Below are 16,738 nucleotides of genomic sequence, written 5' to 3'. Positions count from 1 at the left end.
TTTACAGACTGGGCTATTTGTCCCCTTAATAGTGAACAGTTTTGAGCCGTGTCATGCTTCCCCGCAATATTGAAATTCGTTTTCGAATTTTACAATGCTTCAGAGCAATGTTAATTAAATTTTGAGCTATATGCAGTTACGGTCCAATGATGGGCGCAAAATGTCACGGGATGAGAAAATGTGCAGCCTGGCCGGGACTTGAACATGAGACCCTTGGAATACCGTCCGCGGCTCTACCAACTAAGCTATTTGGTCGCTTACACATTTTTCCCCTAAATAGTAAACAGTTTTGAACCGTAACATACAATATTAATAATGCCCTCTTAATTTACAATTTTAACATTCTGACGGACGATTGGAAATTTCAAGTGTGATATGGATTTGATATGGAAGTTTTTGACTCGAAAAATGAAGACGAGACAAGATGGAGTACAATTAATATGTATTTGATATGGAATATTTATACTCGGAAAATTAAAGCAAGGCTAAATTTAGTTGGTTAGAATAACCATTCCCGTAGGAAGATCGCATTATGCAATCGCTGGAAGTCTATTGGTTGCATTTCATACGGTGTGAAATAATAGTAAAATATAAAAAATAATAATATTTAAAAATATCTATCCATTTTACATCACAATAATGTGGTCAAAACGAATATGAAAAAACCTTAATTGGAATTAATTGTAAACTATCCTCGTTGTGGATGAATGTAGCTTTAAAGAAGGTTATCAATACAATTATATAAAACATTTATAGGAAACAGTTAAGCATTCATAAAATGCTGATGTCGACCACTGATGTATACATGAAAACACGAACATGATGATTTCGTGGTAGCTTACAAAAACAGTTACATTGTTTAATAACGGACTTATTTTAGATTGTCTTACTTGTTTGGCAATAATCTCCCTGAAATCCTGTGGTACATGTACAGATAATTTTGTTGTCTGTTACGGTACATTGTCCATCATTCTGACAAGGTGTATTCGAACAGGCAGCTGAAAAATATAAACACTGTCTATACATTTCTGTCGTTATTTCCAGTTGGATTAAAGTTTCAAAAATCAAAAGAAAAGTAAACTGACAGAATCATTATTGCACTAATAATGAATTGAGGGAGCTGTCTAACAAGGATTGAATAAAACCCGCACGATAGTTACAAGGGAGAAAGGGAGACAGACAGACAGACAGACAGAGAGAAAACTTGTCTTTTATTACGATTTATATTAAGATACCTGTTTGGCAAAAGGCTCCGGCATATCCAGGTAGGCAAGAACAAACATGTTGATTATTGTCGACGGTACAAGCCGCACCATTTTGACATGGACCATTGGTACACGTAGCTGGAAATATTTAAAAAAAATGTATCATTCTTTTCTACGATGATTTTATTTGCAACATATAAACGCTCTAAACTTGTTACGGTAATCAATGTAAAGTGATTCTTGATAACCACGTGCGCATTGCATTTAAACGGTTTCACACTTTTATGTTATAAACTATTATACACGTATGCTTCATTGGTATCACTAACATAAATATACTATGCATACTCTTTCAATGACTATCTTGTAATAAAACGTTATCATTATATCTCCATCTTTATGTTCCAAATTTCGATGTAGTCACAACATTAAATAATATGCATGGCCTGCATTTGAGGTCAAAATTATTTTTGACATAGATCTGTGTGTCGTGTCTTTTTAAAAAAAGTGTGTCCGTACGAATCCGACAAAATCGAACAGATGAGTTCTATAGGGAAGAAATGTTTCTAGGCAGGTGTGTGTCAAGTGATGCCACTTGAGAGAAAGAAAGAAAAAAAGACATTCAAGGTAAGGAGTTATACAATGTACCAGGCACATTTATAGATCCTATAACTCATTTTTTATGGTTTTATATCATATATATTATGCTCAAATGCAGATATATCAGTATTAAAAGTTCCAAAAAGCATTATTTGTAAAGATACATAATTGTATTACAGAATTTACATTTAATGTTTATACATGTAATTGGGTTAATTAGAAATTTATTTTCTATAATGTCTTAGTCACAATTCTTCATAAGAAATAAATGAATATATTTTAATTATTACATATAATGTGGACACATATTTGCAGTATATATTTTACATATTCTTCGTAAATTGTTTTAGAAGCATAATTATATATATAATATATACAATTTCATTTTCGTGTGGTATTAACCTTAAACAGCATACATGATCATTTAATGTCTTTTAGTATGTTGCGTTATTTTACCATAATTCACTGCGTTGACGTAACTTATATGTCACACACCACTAAATCACGTTTTCATCGAGCTATGGAGCCTCTTTGAAACGCTTGCAAAATGCCAGTCGTTCTAAGAGTATACTTTCATCAAAATATTATCCTGTGTTTTATGATTTTTTTTCATAGTTTTGTCTTCTTTACTGTGTCAAGTATTTAATTAGTCGAGATTTGCTGTCTCCTGTCACATCTCTTGTTTGTTTAACGTTCATAAAACTAAAATGTGACATGAAAATAACAAACTTGGTTTCCAGAAAACTACACAAAACAAATGGTCGTATACATGGTATATATTACCTGTACATGTAAAACCATTAGCATCAAGTTCGTATCCAGCGTTACACGAACAAGTAAATGATCCTGCAGTGTTCGTGCAAACGCCATTTGTATCGTCACAGTTGTCAGTATTTGCAGTGCATTCATCTATATCTGAAAACAGCAATAATTGTACAAAATTGATCTTCGTCCCAGAAACGTCAAATGGAAACTTCTTAAACTTGTTTGGCTTGCTTTGCTTCGTAAGGTTTGTGATTATAACATTCAAACCTATCTTCGTACCAAAGAAGGTGTGTTTGATATGAAATATCCTTTTGAAACATACATTCATTTAAAATGTCCATATAATCTTTTTAATAACTTACCTCAAAGCTATTATTGGAATTATATAATTATGCAATTTTTCTAAGGTTTAAAAATAAAGGATATTTTGCATGGTAATTTCTTCATGTATCTCGCGGAGGAAATATTATTTTCGTTAAATTACCTGTACATGTAAAACCATCAGCATCAAGTTCGTATCCAGTGTTACACGAACAAGTAAATGATCCTACAGTATTCGTGCATCCGCCATTTGTATCGTCACAGTTGTCAGTATTTGCAGTGCATTCGTCTATATCTGAAAAAGCAAATTAATTTTAATTTGATTTTTACATAAGAAACCTTCATATAAAAGATGAATACATGAGTGTTAATCATCGCATACACGATTTTTTTAGATTGCCATATTGATTATCAATCATATGACTTAATTAAACTGCAATTTATTTCCTTCGCATGTTTCAATGAATATTTGTTTTTAAGAATAATAATCCAGGAAGTTTGCAGAAGCACAAATGATGATTATGTGTTTAGAAGTAAGTTAAAATCTTTTCTATTGCATACATTATGTCTTGAGTTGAGATATAAAACCCTTAAGGTAGATACAGTAGGGGAACGTTTCGGTTGTCTAAAATAGCGTTTTACGCCTGTGCATTTTTCATAAAATGTGCGTGCATGCGTGCGTATATCGTGCAAAGTGCGTTTGATAAAAGCGTTTCCCACGTGTGCATCGTTTCGAAGCGTATATCGTTTATCGTTTTTTTAGTTAATGGTGCGTTCGGAAGCTTGCGTTTGCTATCCTCAGAAACATTTAACGTTCGTTTGCATTCGTCAAAACGTTTAAGATCCGTTTTTTGCCTGCTATTTGAGAAGATTAAACGAATATCTTAAATAGATCTAGATCTTTTTGTATATTTCACGGGTTCCTTAAAGATATGAAATATGTTTACTGTCTCTTACGAAGATTAAAAGAATAATGCTGTGATTTCAGCATTCTATATTTACACCTCAGGATGAATACCGGATTTCGGCTCGCTAAATATTCACGACATAGATTAGACATTTAATACTATTTTACATATTATGCTAATGATTTAACTACTCTTAAATTGCAAAATATTTGATATTCAATTAAGCAAACATGTGAATATATGCGTATTAATCTATCCGATATCAAGATATATTATATAGTCATTATTTTTGCCGAAAGTTCCTTCCCATTCTAATTAACATATTGATATGTCACAGCCTGACAGGGATTAGAACCCAAAAACCTCGTTCTCAAATCTCTCAGGGTAAGAAAAATGTGCAACGTGGTCCTGACGCGATTCTATAACCCCCAGAATTCTGTAATGCAGCTCTACCAAATGAGCTATACTGCCGCTTACACATTATCGACCCTAAATAGCAAAAGTTCTTGACCATAACGTATTTCCCCGCTATATTGATTTTCTTCCTCACTTCTCAGGGTGAGAAAATGTGCAGCTTGACCGTGACTCGAACCCGTAACCCTAAGAAAACTGTACCGCAATTCTATGAACTGAGCTATCGCTATCCGACCGCTTACACATTATCTCCCCTAAATTCTGAACAGTTCTAAACCATAACATATTTTCTCGCTATATTGACATTCTTCCCCGAATTTCTCAAGGAGAGAAAATTGTGCAGCCTTAACGTGGCTTGAATCCGTAACCCTCAGAAAATTAACTGGTGTAATCCCCAGCAGTACTTCAGTGCTACTGACCGTTCCAATGCGGAGCCCCTCTGTGTTCCTCATTTGTATGTCTATGTTATTTCATACTGTTTTGGTGACACTTTTGTTTGTGTCCCTTGTTTTTCCCGTCTACGGTAAGAATCTTCCCCGTTGTCCCTAGTTTTTTTTTTTTATTTAATTTGACCCTCACTTCCCCGGGTCTGATGTCCCCTTCCCCTGTGCCCTTTGACTTTGTGGGCCTATTATTCAATCATTTATTTGTTTCTTTTGAATTCCTGATCAGTTACAAATTATTTATCATTTTAGTGATTAGCCTGTACGTGCTCTGCCTTTTGCATTGTCCTATTCTTGTTTTGGGTCCGCCTGAGCTCCTTGACACTAGTTCTTGTTGCTGGGTCGTGTGGGGGTTGAGTTTATTGAACGCCACCTTTCCCTGTTGATCTTTATCATCATGTTTTAATAAATATTTCCAGGTTATTATATGCTGGACTTCATTATCAAATGATTATATATTAAATAGAGAAAATAAAAATCCCTAAAGAAAACCCAACACGACAATGTTGCGGGCTCAATTGATTGAGCCGGTACTGTCAAGTGTCGTCCACACCCCTAGCACCGGCTTAAGCAGAATTCAAAATTTAAACATGAAATTTTTGGATTTAAGTCAATATTCTTAAATATTTGATAATGGTCTATATATGTGCAGATACTTTATTTACAAGGTATATCATAGAAAGGGGCTGACCGTGATACAGGGTTGGTCGTACCAAGAAAGAGGCTGACAAAAGACCGAGACAGGATGCACTGTATTTTTGGACAGGGCAGATAGTGATGTTCAGATCCCTTTTCCGTAAAAAAGTGTTCCCTGTCCCTGCACTCAAGGTCTCGGTCTTCTTACTACTTTTGTTTATTTGGAGTTGAGGTCATGGGAACATAATTGGCATGTTGTATAGAATGACAAAAAGATACTGATAAACTGAATGATGAAAATAAATCAGTTTTTTATAGTTTCAGTCACAGATATTTAGGGAAGATGTGAAAGCGGAAGGATAGCTGAGTCGGTAGTGTGAGCTGCGGAAAGGTATTCTATGGGTCCCTGGCTTAAGTCCCGGTAGGTCTCACCCTTTGACATTTGACTCCCAAGATATAGTAAATTAACAATGTGAAATTGACACCATTACCTATTCAACAGGGGACTTTGATGATATAAAGCTCCAAGCCCTGGAAGATGATGTGTTACAGCCTGAAAGGCCAGTCGGTTGAGCAATGGAATTTCATTCAGAGAGTCCCGGGTTCAAGTCCAGGTAAGACTGCATTTTGTTTTTTACTTGACAGTGATATGAAAAGGAAGGCATTTGGCATTCGATGTTGCTTAGTTATAATATAGCATATTAATACATATTATGTCGATAAATTTCATTTAAGTGATATGAAAAACATTTTCTGATGCTCTCTTTTGGTGAATAAATTACAGTTTACAAATTCACAAATTTTTGGAGTCCCACACTCCTCCCCACCTTTGCACAAATGGAGATCTGGAGGATGACAAATCTCCTTATTTTTTCTCATTTATAGTTTGGGAACCAAAATACAAGTTTATTCTTAATATTATAGTCTTATTCATTAAATTAATAATAAAGTTCTGTGGACACATCACCGATTTAGATCTAATTGTTACCTAGTACCACAAAGTCAATGTTTAAAAATGTGTTTGGACTGCCGGTCTGCAATGTTCGTTTTTCTTTTGTGTAAAAGTGACACATTAATTTCTTTCGCTGCTATATAAATGACTTGATGATTTGATCGTTGATTTGCTAAAGTTTCTAACATTTGTTTTATCTTTGTTTACGCCGGTAGCGGTGCCGATGTAGATTCTAATAAACGTCAAATTCCTGTGCTAACGTATTTTTTTCTCCATTTTTTAGATGACCTTTCATGAACTAATATCAAAGCACTAGGTCTTGTGGTTTGTTAGAAGAAGATTTTTAAAGATTTTTGTAGATAACTCTAAATAAAACTTCTAATAAAACTTTTTAATTCACGGAAATAATTTGAACAATCTTCACAAAGGACCTCTAGATGATGTTATATACCAAATATCAAAGCTCTCAAAGTAAAATTGATGACTCCCTGTAGGGGCCGCTTTTGACCCTAGGGGCATAATTTGATCAATCGTTGTAAAGGTCCACTACATGATGCTACATACCACCAATAAAAATCATAGTCCTTGTAAATTTTGACGAGCAGATTTTTAAGATTTTCAAATATAACTAAATATAAAACCGATAAGGCCCCTGGCTGGGTCCCCTTTTAACCATATAGGTATAATTTGAACAATCATTTTAGAGGACCACTAGATAACATACCAAATATTAAGGCTCTGTGCCATGTCGATTTTGGCAAGAACATTTTTCAAGATCAACATTACTTTTAAAAAATCGAAAAGCCCCATGGCAGGCCGCCCCTTTTCATCCCTAAGGCATACTTTTAACAATCTTGGAAAAATACCCGCAGATCATGTTATATACCAAATATAAACAAGAACGTGTTTGTTAAACACAAATGCCCCCGGCTCCGATTCTTGTCAGTAGCAATACTTCAAAAAATGTTTACCCATTCACTCAGTTATGGACAGAAACATTGCCAAAAATTGTAAACACAAGTTATATAGCTTGACAGAGTCATGGCATTTTGTAATTGTGAAATATGTAAGTTGCCAAGTCATTGCTATGACTTGTGAAGTGATAAATATTCAACTTTATCAAATATATATAAATGTAAGAAATCTATACTTGGCACCCTTGACCCACTGACACTTAAGGAATATCATGCAATTTATCTTCCTACCAAATATGAAATACACCTGTCAATAAATAAAGGCTGTATGAGCAAAAATGTTAAAATCTATTTTGAGCATTGATGACCTTGATCAAACTGACCCCTAACTCCATCCAAAGGAAGAATACCATGCAAGTTATCTTCCAACAAATATGAAATAAATCTTTCAATAAATAAAGGCTGTATGGGCAAAATGTAAAAATCTATTTTTAGCACTTGTGACCCAGCTGACCCCTAATTCCATCCAAAGTAAGAATAACATGCAAGTTATCTTCCTACTGGTGACCTTGACACACTGATCCCTAACTCAATCAAAAGGAAGAATACCATGCAAGTTATCTTCCTATCAATTATGAAATACACCTGTCAATAAATAAAGCCTGTGTGGGCAAAAGTGTAAAAATCTATTTCTAGCACAAGTGACCTTGACCCACTGATCCCTACCTCAATCAAAAGGATGGGTACCATGCAAGTTATCTTCCTACCAAATATGAAATATATCAGTCAATGAATAAAGGCTGTATGAGCAAAAGTGTAAAAATCAATTTTTAGCACAAGTTACCATGACCCAACTGACCACTAACTCCATCAAATGTAATGATCAATTATAAAAGACATCTGTCTATAGAATATGGTTAATACACCTGTAAAAATCTATTTTTAACATTGATGACCTTGACATTGGTGACATTGACCTTGACCCAAATGACCCCTTACTACACACAAGGAGGACCTCCCTTGGCATGTTGTATTAAACATGAAAGACATCAACCAAAAAATAAAGGCTGTATGAGCAAAAATGTTTACATTTATTTTCTAAACCAGTGACCTTGACCTTGACCCTAGAGACCACTTACACCACAAAAAATAAGAGGACCATTAAAGGTATTCAACCTACCAAATATGCAAGATATCATTAAATAAATTAAGCAATTAAGAGAAATTTAGGATAAATCCAACTTGCCGGAATAGGTTAACCAGACAAGGCCCTTTTTTCAAAGTGAAAAAAGGGAAATAACTGGAAATACGGATGACACAGTTATATAACTTGGCAATATCATGTACTTTGTATTGATAAGTAAGTGTGGAAATTATGAAGCCACTAGTATAGATAGAACTTAAGATATTTACAACTTGCCGTTTTAGGTTAACCATTATTCATTTTCTAAGTGCTGAAAAGGGCAATAACTAGGAAATATGTAAGTCATAGTTATGTAACTTGACCAGATCATGTATTGATTAGTAAGTGTGTAAACTAAGAAGCCATTGGTACAGGTAGAACTTAAGAAAAATCCAACTTGCCGTTCTAGGTTAACCTCGTACGGACAGACAGACAGACGGACGGACGGACGGACGGTTCAATTACTATATGCCCGGGGGCATAAAAAACATGCCTGCCAAGTTTCATTAAATTTGGCCAAGCGGTGTTGAGAGACAAGTCATTTGAATGAAAAATTAACGCATGGACGGATGGCAGACAACACGGTGTCACAAAAGCTCACCTTGTCCTTTGTGACAAGTGAGCTAAAAAGACCAGCGCTTGTGCATTACCTGTACATGTAAAACCATCAGCTTCCAGTTCGTATCCAGCGTTACACGAACAAGTAAATGATCCCGCAGTGTTCGTGCATACGCCATTTGTATCGTCACAGTTGTCAGTATTTGCAGTGCATTCGTCCAAATCTAAATTAGCACATAATTGTTAATTAGGCTGATATTCTGATGTGAAAGCTACATATAATATATCAATACATCATCGTAATTTCATCACCTACATGACTTTTCTTATTGTCGTTTTGATAATTATTCCTATGATACTTTGCTATTGTAGAGTTATTTTTAAATTTATTTATCTAAACTGTTCATGTCACAATGAATAGTAGTTTTTAAAAGTCATAATATTGGAAGTTTGTGGACGAAGAGATTTTGATGATTTATTAAGAGGTTCGTTAGAATCCTTCATTTTTCTACCAAGAAAATAGATATCAAACATTTTTCTTAAGAGTTATCATAGATGATGTTGGGAGAATCTGACATTGTTATTGCTCAACAATTATTTTAAAAAAGAATTCATCTTCGTGTATTACCTGTACATGTAAAACCATCAGCATCAAGTTCGTATCCAGTGTTACACGAACAAGTAAATGATCCTGCAGTGTTTGTGCATACGCCATTTGTATCGTCACAGTTGTCAGTGTTTGCAGTACATTCATCTTTATCTGAAGACAGAAAATAATTGTTAGTTCGACCATCGCTTGAAAAACCTACTATTCAAGCTTTTCATATCACAATAATTAATCGCCTTCATAAGTCATAGAACTGGTATTGAAAGTTTGTCGAAAAAGAAATTTTGACAATGTATTAAGACGTTCGTTAGAATCTTTTATATTACTTCCATGATAGTGGATGTCAAACAATTTGCTTTAAGCTCATCAGATAATGTTGAAAAAAACCTAGCATTTTCATGGCTTAAGGCGACAACAGACACTTTCCGTGGTACTCACCCAAAGTTCATTAAAACCAACTTATTATAGTAATAATTGTTATTTATTTAATATTTGTGCATTAAATGTCGTTGATTATCATAAAAAAATAACATATTTGAAAAAAATGCCTTTGAAAATGATTGATTTTGAATAAAAATCCTAAAATTTTAAATCGTCATATCAAAGTCATTTTTTTTATTTTTTTGTCATCAAACTTTTGGAATATAAATATACTTATAATATCTGGGGAACCGTGTCTCAAATTTTTTCTATCTTTCCTCAAAAAAATATTATGTAACGTCAAACATTTTATGCGACTTTTTTCACCATACATATTACGTAATTAAAGATAATTTAGTCGCTGATTGAGCAAACAAAAATCTCTGACACGGTTCCCTCCGTAACTGAACTCCCTTTCATGTGCTTTAAACCGCATGTTAATTGCTTGATTATTAAAAAAGTTATGCCGATTCAAAGTAAGTCCGACCCGCATCAAATGAAGTGTCATAAAATGGCTGTTCTCTCTCGGACCCCTACATTTCACGCATATTAATTACATAACATACAAATATCGCACCAGAGAGGGTCATAAGTTGCGGTTACATGCTCTAACAACATTTTGTGGCCCAGTGATATCTAACCAATTAAAAAAGCTGCTGATTAATATCAGTTTATAGCAGGAATTTCTTTAAATCTTAACGTGATTTTATCTGTCGCACATGTCACGTGACTATCGGTAACATTTGAGGCACTCAGTGGGGGAAATGGAACGCATTTGCGCACCGCTAGCGGGGTATTCAATTGTTTCACTTTAGAAGTTTATTATTATTATCAGAAGCATCATTATTATATCATACCAGTATACACTCCTCTACCTGTGTATTCGTGTATGAAATTCCGTTAATATATAAATTAAAATAACAAAAAACTGAGCTTCTGACAGTCGTTTAAAGTCCGTGGTAGATGTACAAATAAGAACGGGATATTATATATTTTTTCCACCAAATTGATATAAATGCTTCACATATTTTAATAGAAATAAAAAGTATCACTCGATCATTATGATCTGACCTTCTATTATCATGAATATCATCTATGCACGGCATAGAGATCCAGTTTCTACTGGTGGTCGTGCAATTTGCCGCTATGCTTAACTATTTATGTTACATACATTATGTTACGTACAGTGGACGACAATTTCTTAATTTATAAAAAAAATGCTAAATAAAAGGTACACGATATAATGTTGAGATATTTATAAAAGGTGTACAGTATTTGTACGATACATGTATTACGAATTTACGAGTAGTATCGAGCGGTAAGTCATAGAGATATGGAACTACTGATTTCCCTCATCGATGCTTCAACAGGGGGCGGAGCGTTATCGATAATTGACAGGTTACGCGAATAGCAGATAAAAATGGTATGGGTACCGATTTAAAACGTTTAAAAACACATTTTTTGTTTTTGAACTAACTGCTTCCAAAATTAAATCACGAATGTGTTCAGAAAAGGTTAATAAATCTACTAGGCAAAAAATCTCATTTTAGGTATTTTCAGTGATAATTGACTCCGTTGTCACCTTAACATAATCTTTAGATAAAAGACTCATGCCCTTGAATTACCTGTACATGTAAAACCATCAGCATCAAGTTCGTATCCAGTTTTACACGAACAAGTAAATGATCCTGCAGTGTTTGTGCAAACGCCATTTGTATCATCACAGTTGTCAGTATTTGCAGTGCATTCGTCTATATCTGAAAACAGCAAATAATTGTTATTAGGTTGCTATTCTGATGTGAAACCTAGATATGAGATATCAATACATGAGCGTTTTTGCTTAATCTACATATTTTTTTTTGATTGTCGTATTAATGATGATTTTTATAACACTTTGCAATTGTAGTAATTCCAAAATTTAGTTCCCAACCTTTTCATGTCACAATAAATGTCATAGTACTGGAAGTTTGTCCATAAACCTATTTTTATTATGTATTAAGAAGTTCTTTAAAAATGTTTGATTTTGCTTCCCTGAAAATGGATATCAAACATTTTTATTTCCGCTTATCAGTAAATTTTTAAAAAAATTTGGCTTTTTAACTTTTTCAACACCCAATTTTGGAAACGTTTTCATGTCGTGTTTTTACCTGTACATTTTAAAACCCATCGGCACCCAAGGGTTTCGTACCCAAAGGCGTTAAAAGGGAAAAAGAAAATGACCCTGCAGTTTTTCGTAAAAAACGCCTTTCGTTTTTCGTCAAAAGTTGCAGTTTTCCCTTTTAGTGCTTTCGTTTTAATTTTGAAAACACCCAATTTTTGTTATTTAGGTTGCTATTCTGTTGTAAAAACCTTTACATATGAAATATAAATTTACAGGGCGGTTTAAATTGCATCACCACTTTTAATTTCTCCGGGTTTTCGTTTTGATTAATTTTAAACGCCACTTTGAAAATTTCCCAGAAATTTTTCTGAAAATTTTTTTTCCCCAAGCTTTACATTTTCCAATAAATTTAATGGTTTTAAAATTTCAAAAGTACTGGAAGTTTGTCGAAGAACTTTTTTTAAATGATTTATTTGGCATTTTCGTTAAAATCTTTCATTTTACTGCCGTTAAAATGGATATCAAACAGTTTTCGTTAGACTTATCAGATAATGTTTACAAAACCTGGCTTTTAAATTGTTCAACATAACATTTAGATAAAAGACTCATGCTCTTATATTACCTGTGCATGTAAAACCATCAGCATCAAGTTCGTACCCAGAGTCACACGAACAAGTAAATGATCCTGCTGTGTTCGTGCAAACGCCATTTGTATCGCCACAGTTGTCAGTATTTGCAGTGCATTCGTCTTTATCTGAAAACAGCAAATAATTCTTTATGAGGTTGATAATCTAATGTCAAAGCTACATACGAAAAATCAATAGATGAGCGTTATTGCAACACCTGCATGACTTATCTGATAGTCGTATTAATAATGTTTTTTATGACACTTTGCAATTGTAATAATTCTGAAATTAAGTAACCAAGATTTTCATGCCACAATGAAGAATCATTTTCAAAATCCAAAAGTAGTGGAAGTTTGTTGACGAAACGAGTTTGATGATGTATTAAAGAGTTCTTAAGAATATTTCCTTTTACTTCCATGAAAATTGATATCAAACATTTTGTTTACGCTCATCAGTAAATGTTGAGAAAACCTGGCATTTTATTCGCTCAACATTACTTTTAGGAAACGATTCATGCTCGTGTATTACCCACGCCCTGCAAACTGTCGCTCCACTTCAAAATTGTGGGGTTTGTAGGGAAAAAACCCGAGCGAAGGGATTTCCGAGAAAAGGGGGGAAAGGGCCCCCTTTTTTAAAACGGGCAAATTTGTAAGTATTTTTTTATGTTTTTTTCTTTTTTTTCAATTTTAATTGTATTTTTGGGAAAAAAACAAAAAAAATTTTAGTTCCTTTGTACGATTGTTTTTTGGGCTTAAATTTAATTCAAATCTGTTAAAAAAACAAAAATTATATTAACCCCGGGAGAACTTTCCCCCGGACGAAGCGAAGGGACGATTTGTAGAATTTTGGGAATTTCCCCAAACCATAAAAAAATGCCATCCCTTTTGGAATTTTTTTGAAAAATTTTTATTTGTAAAAAAAATCAACACGTAATAAGAACTTGTCCTTTGTGCAACATAAATTACTCCCGAAGGATTTGTTTAATTTGTAAATCGATATTTTTCGAAAGTAGTTGAGCCAACGGGCAAGAAATGGAGCAAAAGGTTCCATTTTGAGCGCAAGGCGATATTAATTTGACGTATTAGGAGGAGCGTAGTCTATGATTTTTATATATAAAAGCTATGAAAATTAAAATAGGCATGATCAAATGTTGACAAAAGCCAAAGTACTGGAAGTTTGTCGACGAAACGAGTTTGATGATGTATTAAAGAGTTCTTAAGAATCTTTCCTTTTACTTCCATGAAAATTGATATCAAACCATTTTTGTTACGCTCATTCAGTAAAATGTTTTGAGAAAAAACCTGGCATTTTATTCGCTCATCATTACTTTAAGAAAACGATTCCATGCTCGTGTATTACCTGTACATGTAAAACCATCAGCATCAAGTTTCGTATCCAGTGTACAGGAACAAGTAAATGATCCTGCAGTGTTCGTTGCCAAGCGCCATTTGTATCCGTCACAATTGTCAGTAATTTGCAGGTGCATTCGTCTAATATCTAAAAAACGAGCAAATAATTTGTTATTAGGTTGCCTTATTCTTGTTGTGTGAAAGCTACATATGAAATATCATTCCATGCTCGTTATTACATCTACATGATTTTCTCTGATTGCCGTAATGATATTGAATTTTTATAACAATTTGCAATTATATAGTTATTTCTGAAAAATTTAGTTCCCAAGATTTTCATGTCACAATGAATAATTGTTTTCAAAAGTTATAGTAGTGGAAGTTTGTCGACGAACCGATTTTGAGGATGTATTAAGAAGTTCTTTAAAATCTCTCATTTTACTTCCATAAAAATTGATATCAAACATTTTGCTTTCCGCTTATTAGTATATGTTGAGAAAACCTGGCAATTTAATCGCTCAACATCAATTTTAGGAAACTAATCATGCTCGTGTATTACCTGTACATGTAAAACCATCAGCATCAAGTTCGTATCCAGTGTTACACGAACAAGTAAATGATCCTGCAGTATTTGTGCAAACGCCATTTGTATCGTCACAGTTGTCAGTATCTGCAGTACATTCATCTATATCTGAAAATAGCAAATAATTGTTAATCATTTTGAATTTCACTTGAAAAACTTTCATATGAAATATATGTATTACATGAGTAATTTCATCGCGTACATTATATTTCAGATTGTCTTATTGAAAATTAATCATATAACACTCTGTAGATAATTCTGAAATGCAATTTGCTTGCTTTACATGTTACAATGAATAATTGTCTTTAAAGTTAATATGTCTGAAAGCTACTTGAAGTATATAATTATGTGGTTTGATAATTTATATTTTGTTAACATCTTTTTTCCTATTTTTTATATTATTATCTTTAATTAGAAAGTGAAACTTTTTTCTTACGCTTAAGGGAAGATGTAGAAAATTTATAGCATTGTAAAGAATCACATGACTTTTTACAAAAAAGGACTCATGCTCGTGTTTACCTGCTTACATGTAAAACCATCAGCATCAAGTTCGTATCCAGTGTTACACGAACAAGTAAATGATCCTGCAGTATTCGTGCATATGCCATTTGTATCGTCACAGTTGTCAGTATTTGCAGTGCATTCGTCTATATCTGAAAACCAAGCAAATAATTGTTATTAGGTTGCTTATTTCTTGATTGTGAAACCTAGATATTGAGATATTCAATACTTGAGCGTTTTTTTGCTTAATCTACATATTTTTTTTTGATTTGTCGTATTAATGATGATTTTTAATAACACTTTGCAATTGTAAGTAAATATTCCAAATTTAGTTCCCAACCTTTTCATGTCACAATGAATAATTATTTTCAAAAGTCATAGTACTGGAAGTTTGTCCACGAACTGATTTTTATGATGTATTAAGGTATTAGGACTCTAATGGGCACTATCAAGAACTAAAAAATTGACATCATAGGTCAGATGAATACCTTAAAGTACACCTGTATGCAAAATTTAAACAAAGTTTACCGTACGGAAATCAAGTTATGGCCACTTTTCTTAACTCCAGCTAGGATGTTAGAGGGCCCTTTTTTTAGAAATGAGGAACCTTTAAGAAATCTGCAATAACATTCTAAATGAAACATGTTTTCCCATTAATTTTTTGGTAAAGAAAACAAATAGTACCATTCAGCTAACAATCACAATAAGCAAAATTATGGTTTCTACTTAAAATTTATGAAATCTGTAAAAAAATGTTACCCTTTACCCCACCCATATTTTACCACGTGTCTGACCATTTTTCTACTTAGGGAGTCTAATTTAAAAAAAAGAATCTTAAAATTTACCCAAATGAGGCCGGTTTTCAAAGTTTCCCAAATTTTTTTAAAAAGTATTTTGGTTGATCTTGTAAAATATGAACTACTTTTATCGTCTAGTTTTGATTATATTACACTTTGAAAATATCAGGTACCATATTTATTACTAGACTTAGCATAATTTAGCCAATAAATACCTATATAAATTAAAAAAAATCAAAATTAAACACTTTTTTCTTTCCAAATGGGACATGAGAGATACATAAATAATGTTAAAAGAAAGAAAAGAACGAAAAAAAAGTTGACCCTTCTGGGGATTGAACCCATGGCCCTCATTTTCAATGTAGTTAACAGTAGTTCTAGCCTATTTGAATACTCTTCAAAGCGGAGGTAATACATTAGGGTGATAATACCTTAAGAATTTCTTTAAAAATCTTTGATTTTGCTTCCCTGAAAATGGATATCAAACATTTTTATTTCCGCTTATCAGTAAATGTTCGAAAACCTGGCATTTTAATAGCTCAACATCAATTTTAGGAAACGATTCATGCTCATGTATTACCTGTACATGTAAAATCATCAGCATCAAGTTCGTATCCTGCGTTACACGAACAAGTAAATGATCCTGCAGTATTCGTGCAAACGCCATTCGTATCGTCACAGTTGTCAGTATTCGCAGTGCATTCGTCTATATCTGAAAACAGCAAATAATTGTTATTAGGCTGCTATTCTGTTGTGAAACCTACATATGAAATATCAATACATGAGCGTTATTGCTTAATCTACATAATTTCTCCTGTTTTCGTTTTGATTAATGTTAAACGCCACTTTGCAAAT

At 33.3% G+C, this 16,738-nt stretch overlaps 1 protein-coding gene across 1 annotated transcript in view; it reads right to left on the bottom strand.

The window, feature by feature from the left end:
- The window catches only part of LOC132742062 (fibrillin-2-like), a 77,793-nt gene that overhangs the window by 48,293 nt on the left and 12,762 nt on the right, over positions 1–16,738 (bottom strand). Inside the window, exons 20-31 of the mRNA XM_060730347.1 lie at positions 16,464–16,595; positions 15,113–15,238; positions 14,562–14,693; positions 14,013–14,150; positions 12,650–12,781; positions 11,552–11,683; positions 9,528–9,659; positions 8,992–9,123; positions 3,055–3,186; positions 2,589–2,720; positions 1,236–1,343; positions 891–998 (exon numbers count right to left, since the gene is read on the bottom strand). Coding sequence (XP_060586330.1) covers positions 891–998; positions 1,236–1,343; positions 2,589–2,720; positions 3,055–3,186; positions 8,992–9,123; positions 9,528–9,659; positions 11,552–11,683; positions 12,650–12,781; positions 14,013–14,150; positions 14,562–14,693; positions 15,113–15,238; positions 16,464–16,595 — 1,536 coding nt within the window. The remainder of the gene's footprint in view (positions 1–890; positions 999–1,235; positions 1,344–2,588; positions 2,721–3,054; positions 3,187–8,991; positions 9,124–9,527; positions 9,660–11,551; positions 11,684–12,649; positions 12,782–14,012; positions 14,151–14,561; positions 14,694–15,112; positions 15,239–16,463; positions 16,596–16,738) is intronic.

The sequence above is a fragment of the Ruditapes philippinarum genome, unplaced genomic scaffold, assembly GCF_026571515.1.
Source record: "Ruditapes philippinarum isolate M1 unplaced genomic scaffold, ASM2657151v2 ctg2009_1_1_1_1, whole genome shotgun sequence".
NCBI classification, from domain to species: Eukaryota; Metazoa; Mollusca; class Bivalvia; order Venerida; family Veneridae; genus Ruditapes; species Ruditapes philippinarum.
Note: the sequence above shows the minus strand (reverse complement) of the source record. Positions and strands in the feature narration are given on the sequence as shown.